The sequence below is a fragment of the Micropterus dolomieu genome, linkage group LG13 (genome assembly GCF_021292245.1).
Source record: "Micropterus dolomieu isolate WLL.071019.BEF.003 ecotype Adirondacks linkage group LG13, ASM2129224v1, whole genome shotgun sequence".
Taxonomy (NCBI): domain Eukaryota; kingdom Metazoa; phylum Chordata; class Actinopteri; order Centrarchiformes; family Centrarchidae; genus Micropterus; species Micropterus dolomieu.
In genome coordinates this window covers 13,249,894-13,265,835 of record NC_060162.1, presented here as the reverse complement: position 1 = coordinate 13,265,835, position 15,942 = coordinate 13,249,894, and the positions used below count along the sequence as shown (strand labels likewise).

The following is a 15,942-nucleotide window of genomic DNA, read 5'->3' as shown; positions in this document are numbered from 1 at the left end:
GTGTGTAGACTTTTTATATCCACTGTATGTATGTGCAGGCCAACTTTGTTGCACATGACTTGACAAATGTTTACTTTACCATGCAATTACATGTGTGTGCTTGAAATTGTCAGTATATTTTACTCCATTAACTGTCTCTTGTCCAGTGTCCTTCACTTTCTTGAAAAAACATTATTTTCACCCCCTAACCTGGCCAGCAGATACACATCAGTGCTGCTACTGCGTTGTTGGCACTGTGTATCTTTAATAGCAGGGAGAGATGCATTTGCCAACTTGATAGTATTTCAGCTGCATCATTTCACAAGAAGCAAAATACTTTGTGATCAATGGCCAAGCAGGCCATTACAAATCATTCTTTGTCAGGTATATATATATACTGCAGTTCTTATTTTAACGTTGCAGATTGTATGTGCTATGCATAACATGTACATACACAAAACAATGACTTGTGTCTGCTTATTGTAAGTAGCCAGTGAGATTAAATGTTTTCTAATGCTACAACAGTGTTACAAACAGTAAAAAAAAAACACTAGGTTAGAGAAACCAGTAATAAAAAGGACACAGAATGCCAAGCACAAAGAGAGATTGTTATTTGACCAACAAGGTCAGGATGACAAGCAGGCAAATAAAGGAAAAGACTGGGACTGACTCACATTGTCCGGCGAGTTTCTGTCTGTTGAAGGTGCATCGTGTTGGTTTGGTCCCTTCACCTTCCTCTTCTTCTTGGCCCCTGCTCCACCACCTCCTCCTCCTCCACCACCCTTTTCTCCTCCCACGCTAGCAGGGGAGCCCTTCTGCTGAAACTCCTTCAGCTGAGCAGCACATAAGAAAAAAAATGAAATGTGTGAGAAGTGCAGCAAGCACGTCTCAACCACTAGATAGAAAACTCCCCTGCTGCTGTTTTACAAAATTACCCTTTATGTTATTACTTCTCACAGATTTTAGCAGTAGGCCTCTGGAGTTCAACCAACATTGCTCAGAGCAAAAAATCTCTAACCACTGGAGGATCAAACTATCTGAATTACCAGTTGTGAATATGGTCTGGGATGAAACAGGGATGGTCTGCACCCATTCTCTACAATACACCAGCTACTCAAAACATAGGGATTCAAATGTACACTTAGGAATGCATAGCCACAGCCAACAAGGTATTGACTGTTACTCTGACTTCATTGTTCAATGGCTTACTGTTCTAAAACAAGATGAAGTTTATAACATGTGGCAAACTATGATCATCTTGCAGTGCAGTTTATCCATGTGAACATTAAATTACACTTGTCTGCGTGAGTTTGGCCATGGGGCCTGTGACAGCTGTCGTAGGGGACCAGAGGGAATGATAGAGTAACTACTGGTGCTGCCATGTCTAAAACGCTGGTGTTAAAATGTTATCATCACGACCATTCATCCAGGGCAGCAAACATTGCTGACGAGTCATTTCCTTAAGCTAACATTTCACAGCTGATGGGGCCATCTTTCTGACTAGCCTAACAACACACCTAGCTAAAGCACACAGCAGGACAGGGAAAAGGGGTGTCAGCTGTCAAAACAGCCCCCGTCATTCTATCCAGCTAACTGTGCTACAATGCTAGCTCAAGGTTTGTTTTAAAATAGCTGTTTGTTGGCCACTTTCTTAGATAACCGGTTCATCCTGCAGACAAGACTGAAAGCTTACACTCACACATAGCCTGCTATACATTAGTTAGCCTGCTTGCTAACGTTAACTTGCCTTAGTTAGCACATTTAGGTTCGCTAATAACAACATTTAACGTTAGCTAGACAAGACACATGAAACCGTAGAGCAAAGAGAGTAAGTTAAGTTAATCACCGACTAACTAAACGACGTGGGATGCTAAAATTGCCTCTAGGAACTAAAAATAGGCGACATAATCTGGTAAAAGTTAATGCTATCAATAGAGGCCCAGAAGGAGCACCGGTCTGTTCTGCGCAGTGAAGCCTCGAGAGTACCGAAAGAGATGAGACAAGCGACAGCGCAGAGGTCGGTCGACGTGTAATGACAACACCCCAGCCCCGTACAGGCATTTAAAACAACACGGAAAAAACACCACCAACACAAACCCGCAGCAGAGAGACAGGCCCAATGCTTTCCATGATATTAAGCCGGGTCAGTTGTAAAATACTTTACCTTTTTCTTAGCTGCAGCGAGTTTTATTTGCCTGCTCTGGTCGGCCATACCGCTGCTCTGGTCAACGGACCGAACCACGTCATCAGTTTGGTGTCTGTAGGTGTCTCTGCCTGTAGGGGGCGCAGCGCTCAGGCTGGAATCCTCACGTAAAAACAAAAATGTCCAGACATTAGATGGACACAAATGTAACCTATTTATTGTTTTATGGATTTTTTTTAAATTTACAAATCCCTCTTTCATGTGTTATGTTAATATGTTTTAAGTATGAAATGTAAGGTGTCATATTCGTAATATAGCCTACTGTTTAAACAATGTTAACAAAATGCACCCCATTGTGACTTGATTGTCTCTGTGTTATTAGGCCTACTTGTAACTTGTCTTCCCTGTTTAATCTGTCACATTGTAGCTTGTCTTTTTATAGGCTTTTCAACTAAACTGGGCAAATACAGAGAAAGGGGAAAGATTTTGGCATGGTAATTTTAGTCTTTTATCAACCTAACTTACATGCATTACATGTCATTGGAGAGTTCTGCAGAGCATCTGGTGAAATCCATGGACACTGGAAAGAACATGAAAACTGAAAGAAAAATGAAACAGGTCACGTCTAAGATTCTTACTGTGAGGTTGTAGTAAAGAAATCATATAAAAATAATAAAACAATATGACATGCTATTTGTACAAGAAAAATGGTTAAATTAATAATGACTACAATGAACTGCATATCAATGAACTGCATTTGTGTGATTATGTGAATATTAAGTGATTATTTCTGGCTCCATACATTCACACAACACATTTATCAGTTGCTAATTTAAGTAACATACACACATATTCTATCAAAGGACCAGAGGGTATTTTTTGTTAAAAATAAACACATCTATGACAATTATTAGAGAAGAATCTATTCAAAAATGAAAATGAAAAATATTTCTGGGACTGTGTAACTGAAAGTGAAAGAAACTGGATTGCTCATTGCTGTCTGAAAACAAAATTAGAAAATTTTAATAGTAGTTGCAAATAAATATCCACAATGTAAAACAAAAACAAAACAAAAAAACAATACTGGTGATTTGGTAAAATACAAAAAATGGTGTCACTTTAGGTCTAATGTTGATGTGTGATTAATACGTATTAATAAGTGCCTGTCTGGCTGGGGATCAGCCATTCCTGCATCTGATCTGTCTCACTTCCTCCAGCATTCAGCCAGCAGTGTCATAGTTCTTCCTTCTTTTAGGGAAGGTGGCCTGTGCAAAAAGTAAAAATGTAGGACAAAAAATATTTGAGTCAGATCGAGTGCAGAATTTTTAGATTGCCTGTGATCCACAGCTCTCTCTTCAACTTTTGAGTCTAAATGCAGAATAATAATTAATTCTATGTATTCTATGCCAAGTAATGTTTATATATAGAAAACCAAGTCAGGTCAAAACAAGTAATTATTTTAGTGCACTCTAGCCAGGCAGAGACCAGAGGAGACCTTAGGGTAAAATTTACTCCCTGTTCCTGGTGGTGAAAAAAGTCAGCAGAAAGCAAGGGACACAAAACATCAAAGTTTCAGTAGAAAGAGCCAAACCATAAATGCTCATAATATTTCACCTGTTCCCAGTACAATACAAATGGTCTTGTTCAAGAATTTTACATGTCATACTTTTCTTCATACTAAGTAGTAGTATGCCTTATTCTGTCTTGTTTCAAGATACAGGCCATAATAGCAACTACAACAAAAGAGGTCAGAAGAGGTGAACATTATAATAAGTCTACACATTTGAAAGGGTTCATACAGACTAAAGTGTGGCTTTGACAACCAGTTAGCCACTTTTAACCTACTTAGAGGTTTGACATAGGAGATTGCATAAGAGAATACAGTGTATGTGGTTTTGTTTTATGTAGGCTGAACTGTAACTTTCTTAATCTACAGTGAACAAAATAAGTCAGTACATCATGATCAATATGTGATCACAGAGACACCAGGCCGGAGAGTGCCCATGTTAGAAGGTAATAGTCAAATTATTGCAGACTGATTTCATTTCAAGGTGGATGTCATAAGCCATAATTTTAAAGTGATTAAACGTCCAGACAATCCAGTACATCTGATGTAACAACATATGCTTTTCATCTATGCATATTACACAGGGTTTGCTTTTTACATTTCTTACTCATTGCAGTGAGTCATCATTACTATTCATGATACCAACACATTATCCACACAGGCGCACTCATTGAAACACTTACAGCTTTACAAGTAATGTTAATCAAATACATGTTTGGCGATTATTTAAAAAAGTAGCACTAACTTCTAATGCACAAAATGTGAAAATGCACCCTTCCCTAGTCTTAAGAGTGGCGTGTCTTCGCTCCAACTGTACTCGTCAATCTGCTTGAAAACCAATCAGCATCGGTACAGTGGGAAGAAAGTCGTGACGTCGCCTCGCCTCCATGTGTGCAAATCAGCGGCGGCCAGCGTGCTGAATGAAACCAATCAGCGCGTTCCAACGAGCAGCCACTCAGCCAATCGCTGGCCTCCACGACGAGGAAGAAGTGACGCCTTATATATGGAGAGAGCGCAGTTCATTCAATATCATTTCAGAGAAGAAAGAATACAGATAGAGAAAAGTAGAGAGATACACTTTTCACGAAGAGGCTACTACCGGTTGAGACAACGTCAAGGCCGTTAATTTATTGACAATACTGCGATTACGGTATGTACAAACGTTGTGGCGAATATTATAATGCGACAACGTAATATTTTGTATTTTCTACAACGAAACGTTAGGACGTAATTTTAAGACAGTTTCATTATGATGAAGCCAGCTAAGCTAACGTTTGACAATGTGATGGATTTACCCGAACGATACAGTAGCTTTTTAAATCAGATGGACAGTCACTGTGTTTCCAATACCATTGCAAAAATAAAGTTCTTGCAATATTATGGCAAGGTAGTTGCCCTCGCATGTGTGCTAGGCACGCTAACGTGGTTAGCTAACTTAGCTTAACTGTTGCCGGCGAATGGGGGGAATAGGGGAAAAGGGGGGGGGGGGGTCTCCAGTGTTAACATTTGGTAAAGGATGTGGTGCTCCACCCAGGTTACCCATATTCTTTAAACGTTTTCTGGGGATTTCTTGGCAATGGCCACGCTTTCCATCTATTAATGGGTCTGAATCCCAGTAAACGACACCAAGCGTTACCATTAGCCGGCAGTTAGCTTCGTGAACTTGAAAGGCAGAGAACCCACGTCATGGACGCAAGGCCACGTTTTTCTAACATTACATTTGTTCTTTGCAGGTTTCTTTAGAGATCGGAGTTCAAACATTCAAAGATGAAGCTGTTGTGGGTTGTAATGCTGGTGGCCGGCACCGTGTTTGCCGATGACGACGAAAAGAGAGAGAGTGTGGGGACTGTGGTTGGAATTGACTTGGGGACCACCTACTCCTGGTAAGAAAATAGTCACTTCTGCCTTGAGTGTTATTATAAGACTTTTATCCCCAACCTGGAAGATGCACACACTCATTTGTAGAAGACAATGTAATGATGCAACTTTGAAAATTAAACAACATTCAGAAATTGTTGCCTTTTTCAAGTAATCATTTCTAAAATGCTTTCCTGTAGTGTTGGAGTGTTCAAGAATGGCCGTGTGGAGATCATCGCCAATGACCAGGGTAACCGCATCACCCCATCATATGTGGCCTTTACCAGTGAGGGTGAGCGTCTGATTGGTGATGCTGCCAAGAACCAGCTGACCTCTAACCCTGAGAACACAGTCTTTGATGCCAAGAGATTGATTGGGCGCACTTGGAGTGACTCCACTGTGCAGCAGGACATCAAGTACCTGCCCTTCAAAGTAAGTTTCTACACATGACAATTTTGAATGTAAAAGTTATGGTTGTAGGGTCTAAAGGTCCCCAGGTAATGTTTGCTCGACATACTTGCCTTGATATATTAATATTGATGCGTGTTGCCTCTTCAGGTTACTGAGAAGAAGAGCAAACCTCACATTCAAGTTGACATTGGAGGTGGCCAGATGAAGACCTTTGCTCCGGAAGAGATCTCTGCCATGGTTCTGACTAAGATGAAGGAGACTGCTGAGGCTTATCTGGGCAAGAAGGTACAAAAACCCCATCAAAATAAACATCAAAGGATACACCACTCCAAAAAACAAAACCCCATCTGTAATTGAATCTAATGTTGTCATATTTTCCTCAGGTCACACATGCTGTGGTCACGGTCCCTGCCTACTTCAATGATGCCCAGCGCCAGGCCACTAAGGACGCTGGAACCATTGCTGGTCTGAATGTTATGAGAATCATCAATGAGCCGTAAGTGTCGAATGTAAAAGTCTTGTTTTGAAAATGAAAATATTTCCTACCCTTCCTCCTATGATTTTTTTTCTATACTTGTATTCTTTAGAACTGCTGCTGCCATTGCTTATGGTCTGGACAAGAAGGATGGCGAGAAGAACATTCTTGTGTTCGATCTGGGTGGTGGCACTTTTGATGTCTCCCTTCTGACCATTGACAATGGTGTTTTTGAAGTGGTTGCCACCAACGGTGACACTCATCTGGGAGGTGAAGACTTCGACCAGCGCGTCATGGAGCACTTCATCAAGCTGTACAAGAAGAAGACTGGCAAAGACGTGCGCAAGGACAACCGTGCTGTGCAGAAGCTGCGTCGTGAGGTTGAGAAGGCAAAGAGGGCGCTGTCTGCCCAGCACCAGGCCCGCATTGAGATTGAGTCCTTCTTTGAGGGAGAAGACTTCTCAGAGACCCTGACCCGTGCCAAGTTCGAAGAGCTCAACATGGTAAGTTATACATCTGTTCAGTTGTGTAAATATAATGACTAACAACTGAATCTGTTTTTTTTTGTTTTATTTAACATTTTTGTTTGACAAACCTTTAACATTCTCATTTTACTTTATCAGGACCTGTTCCGTTCCACCATGAAGCCTGTACAGAAGGTGCTGGAGGACTCTGACCTGAAGAAGTCTGACATTGATGAGATTGTCTTAGTTGGAGGCTCCACCCGTATCCCTAAAATCCAGCAGCTGGTGAAGGAGTTCTTCAATGGCAAAGAGCCTTCTAGGGGTATCAACCCTGATGAGGCTGTAGCATATGGAGCTGCTGTGCAGGCTGGTGTGCTTTCTGGAGAGGAGGATACCGGTAAATCATCTTTCTCATACATTGTAGAATCTGTTCCATTTAACGTAACTTGCCAGCTTTATCCTGTTTACTAAAAATCTTCCTCTTACAGGTGATGTGGTTCTTCTGGATGTGTGCCCCCTGACCCTTGGTATTGAGACCGTTGGAGGAGTAATGACCAAGCTGATCCCCAGGAACACTGTGGTGCCCACAAAGAAATCCCAGATCTTCTCTACAGCCTCTGATAACCAGCCCACTGTCACAATTAAGGTTTATGAAGGTAAGAGTTTCACATTGCTGAGTAAACTTGCCAAACATGAATTAAAAAAAAAAAAAAATCTGGTTTTAAACCTTTTTTTTTTTTTTTTAAATGCAAACTGAATATTGCACAAGATTAATTATTGAATCTCCCCTTAGGTGAACGTCCTCTGACAAAAGACAACCATCTGCTGGGCACTTTCGACCTGACTGGCATCCCTCCTGCCCCTCGTGGTGTACCACAGATTGAGGTCACCTTTGAGATTGATGTCAACGGCATTCTGCGTGTCACCGCTGAGGACAAAGGCACAGGCAACAAGAATAAGATCACAATCACAAATGACCAGAACCGCCTGACACCTGAAGATATTGAGCGCATGGTGAACGATGCTGAGCGTTTTGCAGATGAGGACAAGAAGCTGAAGGAGAGGATCGACGCCCGCAATGAACTTGAGAGCTACGCCTACTCTCTGAAGAACCAGATTGGCGACAAGGAGAAACTTGGCGGCAAACTGTCAGATGACGACAAGGAAACCATTGAGAAGGCGGTGGAGGAGAAGATTGAGTGGATGGAGTCGCATCAGGATGCTGACCTGGAAGACTTCCAGGCCAAGAAGAAGGAGCTGGAGGAGGTGGTTCAACCAATTATCACCAAGCTTTATGGTAGTGCGGGCGGACCCCCACCTGAGGGAGCCGAAAGTGAGCAAGATGAGAAGGATGAGTTGTAGGCAGGTTTGAAGTCAACTCTTCTGTCGCCCCTTGCCTCTCTTGATAGTGGCACCTAGATGTATATATTGGACTGATGGGACTCAAATAGTGAGAGGAATGGTTGGGAAGGGGTGGCGATAATAAGCAACCATACTGAATCTTCTAAAAGACTTTAAAAACAAGTTTCAGTGTGTGAGAGGTGTTCTCTTCGCTGAAAGGCGGAGATATTCGTCAGCCCGGATATGAGGCTTGCTGCTGTTCTCAGGCAGTCCTGATGGGGTTCTGTACAGGGGAGGGACTTAGTGTACGGGGGGGGGGGGGGGGGGGGGGGGGGGGGGGGGGGGGGGGGGGATGTCTCCTTCGGCTTGCACTTCCTCCAATTTCATGCTCCCTTTAAAACGTGGACACATGGTTGTATTTAAAAACAAAACAAACCTCTACTACATTTCCATCCGCTATTATCATCTTAGATAAATGAAAGACTGCTGGGAAAGAGATATACTTTGATCCTTTTATTATCACATAGGAGAGTTCAGGCTTACTTGTGTCAAGCGTGTACATATCATTGTGGAATTTGTCTCCAGCCATGCCTCCATGAATGTAGATCTTTGAACCCACTGCTATGATGATGTGGCCATGTCTGGCGGACAGGTGTCTGCCTTGTGTTTCTGGTTGGGACCAGGTGGAAGACACTAGGAACACCAAATCACATTTTTGGTTATTGTTGTGGTCAAGACAAGTAAATATAAACTGAGGAACAAATTGTGTTTAGCATTTCTTAACATTGAAACAATTATTTTGTTGTGAACAGTATCTGGAGGCAGAATAAGATAGTAAACCCTTCATTACAACATGCGATTATGCATTATTTAATGGCAATGCTATTAACCAAGTTCGACAGAGTGGAAATCTATCACAGATACATCTTTGCACATATTATATGATGTCAGGTAGCATTAGATGATAAAGCTTACATACACTACTTGATTTCAAAATTACTAATCTATGGATCTGTTACTCTGGTATATTTTAAATTGAGGATTACCATACCCTTGAAAATGCCTATTTTGGCAGAAGACACTTTGACTCGTCACTGCAGGAAAAGCATGTGTTACTAATTATATTAATGACGGCTCTGTTACATTTAAATGTCCCTGTCGACAATTCCAGTGACCCAGCATGCAAAAAAAAAAAGGTCCTTGGAACTGGCACACCTAAATGAACTGCAGCCATGATAAATTAAGAAATTATTAACACCGGTGCTTTACCTTATATATGTTTTATTTAAACAGAATAAAAAAAATTATGACACTTTTTAATGCCTCGTGAAATCTCAAATAATGATTTTGGTATAAATTTTCACCAAAACAGAAAATACTCATTTTGTCACTTTTGCAATCATAAATATCTCTAATCTTCTTCCCAAATATAATCACAATGACAGACTGGATACATACAGTGTGACACGAATATTAAAAGCCTTACACACCCACACAGGTGTTTTCTATTCTTCTTGATTAGACCTCTGCTCGGGTTTGAGAGCAGTTATGTGTGGAATTACCACCACAATTGACCATGCGAGGTCACCAAACACCATATACCAATAAATATGGTCAAAGTAAAAGTTGGCCTACCTTAACAGGTGCAACAAAAATAAGAGGGAAGTCAGCGAGATGTCAGTCATGTGTGTAGGACCTTTAAATGCCACTAAACATGTGCACAGTTAGAAATCTCCTTCTGTATCACAATTTTGTTAAGCAGCTGGTTTAACACAAACCTGTATCAAAGACATGGAGATTGGCATCTGAGACAGGTGTAGCTCCTGCTTCCCCACCAGAAATTACATACAGTCTGTCCCCTAGGCTGGCTGAGTTGGTGTGGTATGTCCTGGGACTGGGGGGTTTGCCATTCACTCCTACATTCTTCCAGCGAGACCCACTATCTGGACACACATGGACATGATGGATCATACTCAGTTTATATAAAATCAATGGTGGTCACTTAAAGTGCTAAAAAACTTTTCTGGTCATAACACAGCAAAAAAACTGTTTACCACCTATGTACATGTATGATGTACATGTACAGTTGCAGGTTTTCATTGCAACTAAACACTACAGTATATGATTTACAGTAGATAAGCACCTTGAGTAATGTCATGTTAAGTGCTATGCTACTAATGTAGAGTACACAATACTTGGAGAAATTAAGTTAGGATTTACCTGTTAACTGTAAATTCTGGATACAATTGCGATTGCCGCTCTGCTGTGCCCCCCCAAACACCCACAGGCTCTGAGGGCAGCTCTCTGGCACAAAGCTGCAGTGTTCATAGCGTGACTCCAAACCCTCCCACTCTGGGATGTCCCATTCATGATTATCTGACGAGTCAAAAAGGGCAAAAATGCAAACAAAGACCTATGATATGAATGCAAAGGGAACTCATTAATGCTCTTGCCAAGTGCATACTGTAACAGTTTTGGTGATCCCACCAAAATGTAAGACTGAACGGCATGGTAAGTCTTTCCTGCCTGCCGCCATCAGACTTTTTAAAGTGAAATGACTGTACAGGCATTTTATTGTTGTATTATAACATATTTTTTAAATGTATGTGAAATTGGCACATGTGGTGCAATAACTCTCGAAGCACTTGGTTTTATCTATGTTATTAGTATTATTATTATTATAGGGTACTGTAAATTGTACTTACAGTCAAAGCATTACAAACTAATTTTAATTTATTTTGTTAAGAGTGGCTTATAAAACACAGCTATGCAGATGTCATATCCCTGGACAAAGTATTTGCTGTTGTTTTTGTTTTTTTTTACCTAGATTTATGATATGTGAATGTGAGAAACTGCCGCTGGGATTGGCACCTCCAACAATAAGGATTCTTCCTTTTCCTCCATCTTCAGATGGAATAAACGTGCAGGTGTGACCCACACTAACACCCGGAGCACTTCCCCTCGGTATCAAAGAATACCTGTTGACAACAAAACAATTTCAGCAAGGCACTACATTTTTTTTTTTTACCTTTGTTTAACACAAAGTTAGATCGTTACATCAAAACTGCAACAAACCAATCTGCATTGACATACCATATTCCTTCTTTGGGTTTATCAATTGGGTCAAGTACTGGGAGAAACTCCATGGCTGTCAAAGATAAATGAATGAACGTTGTGTTAATATTTTTTCATACTTCTCTCGACAGGGATCAATGTCTTACATTTTCAGTGGTGATCGGGTGCGATAACAAATAGCTATAATACACTACAAGTCAAAAGTATTGTTCATTTTACTTATTAGCAACTCTCTTAGCTAATGTTAGGTTGTTGAAGCCATTACGTGAAATCTCGCTAAAATCAAAGCAACCCAAATATGTAGATGTTTTTATAGTTCTTCTTGTAAACGGTTAATGAACGGTAGCTTATGAAACACATTCGTAATATAAATATTATCTGTGATATAGGGCTTAATTTAGCAACAATTTCACTGAGAGCTGTCAAGCTAACTCAAATGAACATGTAAGGAGACTCCTTCCCACTAACCTGTTCTTCCGGGTTCAATGAGGAGAGATTATCCGTGTCATTCGACACCAGTCTGTAGTGTCTGGCACTAACGTTACGTTCTAACGTCCATGCAATGACAGCGGTTATTATATCTATATGCAATCTGTAAAGTTAGCTTTCTCAACTCTACTACGTTAAAAACAGAAACGTTACGCAAATTATTGCGTTGGCCACGTTGGTTGATGCCATGCACGTTCTATGGGTCCAACCGTAGTTGCCATGGTTACCTGAAGCGCATGCGCAGCATGTAGCAGTGAGCTACCACAAAAATCCTATTTTATCATGCGAAAAACATTCATGTGTGTTAGTAAAGCAACCTCCTCTGACAGTTAAGACACTCAGAACAGTGCCTTCAGTAAAAACTCCCACTTCAAGTAAAAAGGTAGGCTATGGGTGACTGCGGCGCTGCACTTTTTTGCATAGATAATTAGAGTCACAGAGCTAACGTAAAAATCTTCTTTACCGTGCAGCAGACAATTATTCATAGTTGTCCACCAAAGGGACAATATTCATTATGACACCACACACCACACACTCTGGCCTTCTACTAAAATCACCATACACCATACAAATCAAATTACTAAAATCACCAAAAGGTCGAGCCATACAAATAATTTTTTTTAACACTACAGCTACATTTTACTCTTTGTGAGATTATGTGTTATAGTACAGACAGATATCTTTTTCTCTGTAAATGAAAATATGTGTTGCAGACTGATTTCCCCAACCCTTTGAGCATCATTACCAGTGAAACTTGTGCTGAAAATACAGTACTGTGTGAAGTTGGCTGTAGTGCAAATGCAGAGAGTGTCAGGGTAGTGACACAATATTCAAGATGAAGCGCCAAAGCTCACATCAGCGTTTGAGTACTTGTACTTACAAACAAACACAAAATGACTGAAGCTCAGTTGCACAGTCGAGTAGTACATGGCATTGCAACATCTTGTGGTTACATGTAGTTGTTGCAACTAACTAAGCGTTTTCCAGAAAAGCACATGCAGTTGTGCCATCAACACTATAGTAAGAAACCTGATAAATTTTTGGCAGTTCTATAATACATTTGAAATATGAAATACATTATACATTTCATAACATGTCCAGTAGGTGGTGCCATTGTATTTTTTGTTAAAACTTCAAGCACTAAAGGTTGCTTGGATTGCCTGGTAGTGTTTATGATATTAACTTGTATGTTTTGTCAGCAGAAGGAGCTGAGTGAACAGATCTGGATCAGTTAAGTCTTCTGTAGGCACCATCTTAACTTCTTCAACAATCGACAGAATTAATGAGCAAAGGAATTAATTAATAATAAGCATGTGAATTACTTTCTGACTCTGTGGGATGTTTCATATCCAAACGTAAGCAAATGCAAAAATATTTCAGTTTGATTTGTCCTCTAGCTTTTTATATTAACAGCAATAATACTGATCTTCACTTGTATACAGATTTGTGCCTGAATAGGCTTGTTATTCTGCACCTAATGGAAATAAGTTTCAGATGTAAAGAATAAAATACAGATAAAAAAAATCTATAGAAAACTTGGTAGGCTGTAGGTACAGAATGGGAGAAAGATTATTTGTATTTTTGAGTTTGTTAATGCTTTAAAGCTTAGTCTGCTATTCCCTTCCATCAGTGGTGGATAAATTAGCAATATCAAATTGTAAACTCCATAAGAAATAAAAGTTCTGCATTAAAATGTTGCTTAAGTGAAAGTATTATCAGCAAACTGTACTGAAAGTATGAAGAGTGAAAGGACTTATAATGCAGCATAATGGCTCCAGTTATTGTCATAATATTTTACATTATATGTCTGGATTATTATTACTGATGTTTTGAAAATGTAATCAACATTTTAACTTTGTGCCAGGTCCAGGGTGAGCCATTGTTATCATATACTGCTGAGCAGTTTCATCTATAGCAATATATTTTACAAGGTCATCACAGTTTTTGTCTATAAAAAAGTAACCTGTAATGTAACTTGTGGCTATAGCTGTCAAATAAATTTATGATCGGATGAGCAGGCAATAAGCTCAATAGCAGGTTTTCCTATACAGACCCAGGGGACATCATCATTGGGGCACTGTCTGCAAGCCCGACGCCTTCAAACCATTCCTGAACCTCATAAAAGCGATATGGCATCCTGAAATGATACAACAATTTAATTGGGTTGCTTGGATAAAGAGAAAAGAATGCCTATCAAAAAGGAGCCCAAGGTCACATCCTCACATTGCTTGTTTTGTCCGACCAAAGTCCAAAACTAAAAGATCTTTTATTTACTATAAAAAAGAGAAAAGATACAAATCCTTATGTATGAGAAGTGGAAAGTGTAATAACTGGCTCAACCAATGAATAGATTATCAAAATATGTCTGTTGTTGGCTTTCAATACTTATTTCAAAGTATGTTTGATCTGTAACCTTATTTCCTCTATGTTTTAAAGACTGTATGTATTTATTAGACTTATATAGTGTTTAACTCAGTTCATTGATTAAGCAGCCTTATGCTCCAGTCTGCAACCACCAGGTGTTCAGCTGTCGCCTGTGGTGATTTGGACATCTCTGCACTGCACATGGCCTTTTCTATTCCCCTTTTACAATTCACCCCAAACCACCGCCAAAACTGCACTATCATCCCCAATCTTCCAGTGCAAATACAAAAATTCATCTCTTTAAGGAACATGCCTTGTTCTCATCTGCTTAAGTCTCCCTCACTTCTGCCTTCCTCTTACAGTCGCATCTGATATTGGTCTTTCTTCATGCCTTGCACAAACTGTCTTTGCTTGAATATTTCAGAGACATAGGAATATTTGCTATATATACCTTCATGGCTCTGTGGTTTTGAACCACAACTTTTTGCTTGTGATATTGGCCATGCAGGGGCTAAAATTGTTTGTTGTAGGCAAATAGTGGCCCTTGGGCCAAATCTGGCCATGCAACAATACTATTTATCTCCCTGTGGAAGTTTTGTGTGTGTAATTTATATCAAAACTTTTACTTGTTTTTTAGTAAATCAATTGAAGATAATATTCTTAGGACTTTTTGTACTTGATACTATTTTTAATACTATGATGATTTGATGGCCTTTGAATCTGTATCGCTGTGATGTCTTGTTTTTAACCCTGGAATGCTGAATCTCTTCTCTGTACCAAGCGGGAACATCCAGCTCTACTGATTGCAAAAAAAGTCTATGAGAAAATGATCTTACTTCTCATTAGATGGATTACCTCAGTAAACCCTTTCCTAATGAGTTTATAGTCTCAATCGCTAGTTTCAAGTCTTCTTCAATACAGCATGATGTTCATTTAGTAAATTATGGTTCCGTTTAGAGGAAAATAATGTGCTTTGCATATAATATATGCTTTAGTGTGTGGCTACCTTGTGATTGACAAGTTGCTACCACGGCCAACCGTCAGGCAAAGCAAAGCACATCCCTTCCCAGCGTCACCCTCCAAATATGATCACTTCTGGCTCAAGACTGCAAAACGGTAGTCCACAGACCAGTGGGTGACGTCATGGTGGCTACATCCACTTCTTTTGTACAGTTTCTGGTCAGCACGCCAAATTTACCCATTGGTAGTAATAAAGAAACTTTGAACACTGACTATAAATACAAGGCTCATCTAAATCCCAATACATACAGTGAGGAAAATAAGTATTTGAACACCCTGCTATTTTGCAAGTTCTCCCACTTAGAAATCATGGAGGGGTCTGAAATTGTCATCTAGGTGCATGTCCACTGTGAGAGACATAATCTAAAGACAAAAATCCAGAAATCACAATGTATGATTTTTTTAACTATTTATTTGTATGATACAGCTGCAAATAAGTATTTGAACACCTGAGAAAATCAATGTTAATATTTGGTACAGTAGCCTTTGTTTGCAATTACAGAGGTCAAACGTTTCCTGTAGTTTTTCACCAGGTTTGCACACACTGCAGGAGGGATTTTGGCCCACTCCTCCACACAGATCTTCTCTAGATCAGTCAGGTTTCTGGGCTGTCGCTGAGAAACACGGAGTTTGAGCTCCCTCCAAAGATTCTCTATTGGGTTTAGGTCTGGAGACTGGCTAGGCCACGCCAGAACCTTGATATGCTTCTTACAGAGCCACTCCTTGGTTATCCTGGCTGTGTTCTTCGGGTCGTTGG

At 40.1% G+C, this 15,942-nt stretch overlaps 4 protein-coding genes across 9 annotated transcripts in view; 2 read left to right on the top strand and 2 right to left on the bottom strand.

The window, feature by feature from the left end:
• golga2 (golgin A2) overlaps positions 1-2,668 on the bottom strand; it is a 34,018-nt gene extending 31,350 nt beyond the window's left edge. For 4 of the 5 annotated variants that reach the window (XM_046066045.1, XM_046066044.1, XM_046066046.1 and 1 more), the window contains exons 1-3: positions 2,648-2,668; positions 2,144-2,284; positions 654-812 (exon numbers count right to left, since the gene is read on the bottom strand). In XM_046066045.1, the coding sequence (XP_045922001.1) occupies positions 654-812; positions 2,144-2,284; positions 2,648-2,653 (306 nt within the window). In that variant the 5' untranslated portion in view covers positions 2,654-2,668. Of the gene's footprint in view, positions 1-653; positions 813-2,076; positions 2,116-2,143; positions 2,285-2,647 lie in introns of those variants that run through there. The other variant, XM_046066047.1, reaches the window with a different exon arrangement.
• A 2,014-nt stretch (positions 2,669-4,682) lies between these two features.
• On the top strand, positions 4,683-8,548 carry hspa5 (heat shock protein 5). The gene is made up of 9 exons (XM_046066060.1): positions 4,683-4,839; positions 5,423-5,572; positions 5,747-5,978; positions 6,105-6,242; positions 6,341-6,453; positions 6,545-6,935; positions 7,056-7,293; positions 7,385-7,552; positions 7,690-8,548. The coding sequence occupies exons 2-9, from the start codon at positions 5,457-5,459 to the stop codon at positions 8,256-8,258; spliced, it is 1,965 nt and encodes a 654-aa protein (XP_045922016.1). The 5' UTR covers positions 4,683-4,839; positions 5,423-5,456; the 3' UTR covers positions 8,259-8,548.
• Positions 8,549-8,585: 37 nt separating this feature from the next.
• On the bottom strand, positions 8,586-12,006 carry rabepk (Rab9 effector protein with kelch motifs; the record flags this gene model as incomplete). The annotated part of the gene is made up of 7 exons (XM_046067635.1): positions 11,781-12,006; positions 11,331-11,385; positions 11,061-11,215; positions 10,458-10,613; positions 10,016-10,180; positions 8,781-8,930; positions 8,586-8,629 (listed from the first exon to the last, which is right to left on the bottom strand). Coding segments are annotated over exons 2-7 (723 nt in total), but the record flags the coding sequence as incomplete, so codon positions are not given.
• A 42-nt stretch (positions 12,007-12,048) lies between these two features.
• Positions 12,049-15,942, top strand: part of rgs3a (regulator of G protein signaling 3a) — a 152,615-nt gene continuing 148,721 nt past the window's right edge. Inside the window, exon 1 of one of the 2 annotated variants that reach the window (XM_046066035.1) lies at positions 12,049-12,183. The gene's annotated coding sequence lies outside the window, so the exon portion shown is untranslated. The remainder of the gene's footprint in view (positions 12,184-15,942) is intronic. The other variant, XM_046066038.1, reaches the window with a different exon arrangement.

What these genes read in the sequence shown, in the direction of transcription:
- hspa5 (XM_046066060.1), top strand. Translation starts at nt 5,457, where the DNA reads ATGAAGCTGTTGTGGGTTGTAATGCTGGTGGCCGGCACCGTGTTTGCC. An exon ending in ATGAGAATCATCAATGAGCC is followed by an intron (nt 6,454 to 6,544) that starts GTAAGTGTCGAA and finishes TGTATTCTTTAG; the next exon opens with AACTGCTGCTGCCATTGCTT. An exon ending in TTCTGGAGAGGAGGATACCG is followed by an intron (nt 7,294 to 7,384) that starts GTAAATCATCTT and finishes TTCCTCTTACAG; the next exon opens with GTGATGTGGTTCTTCTGGAT.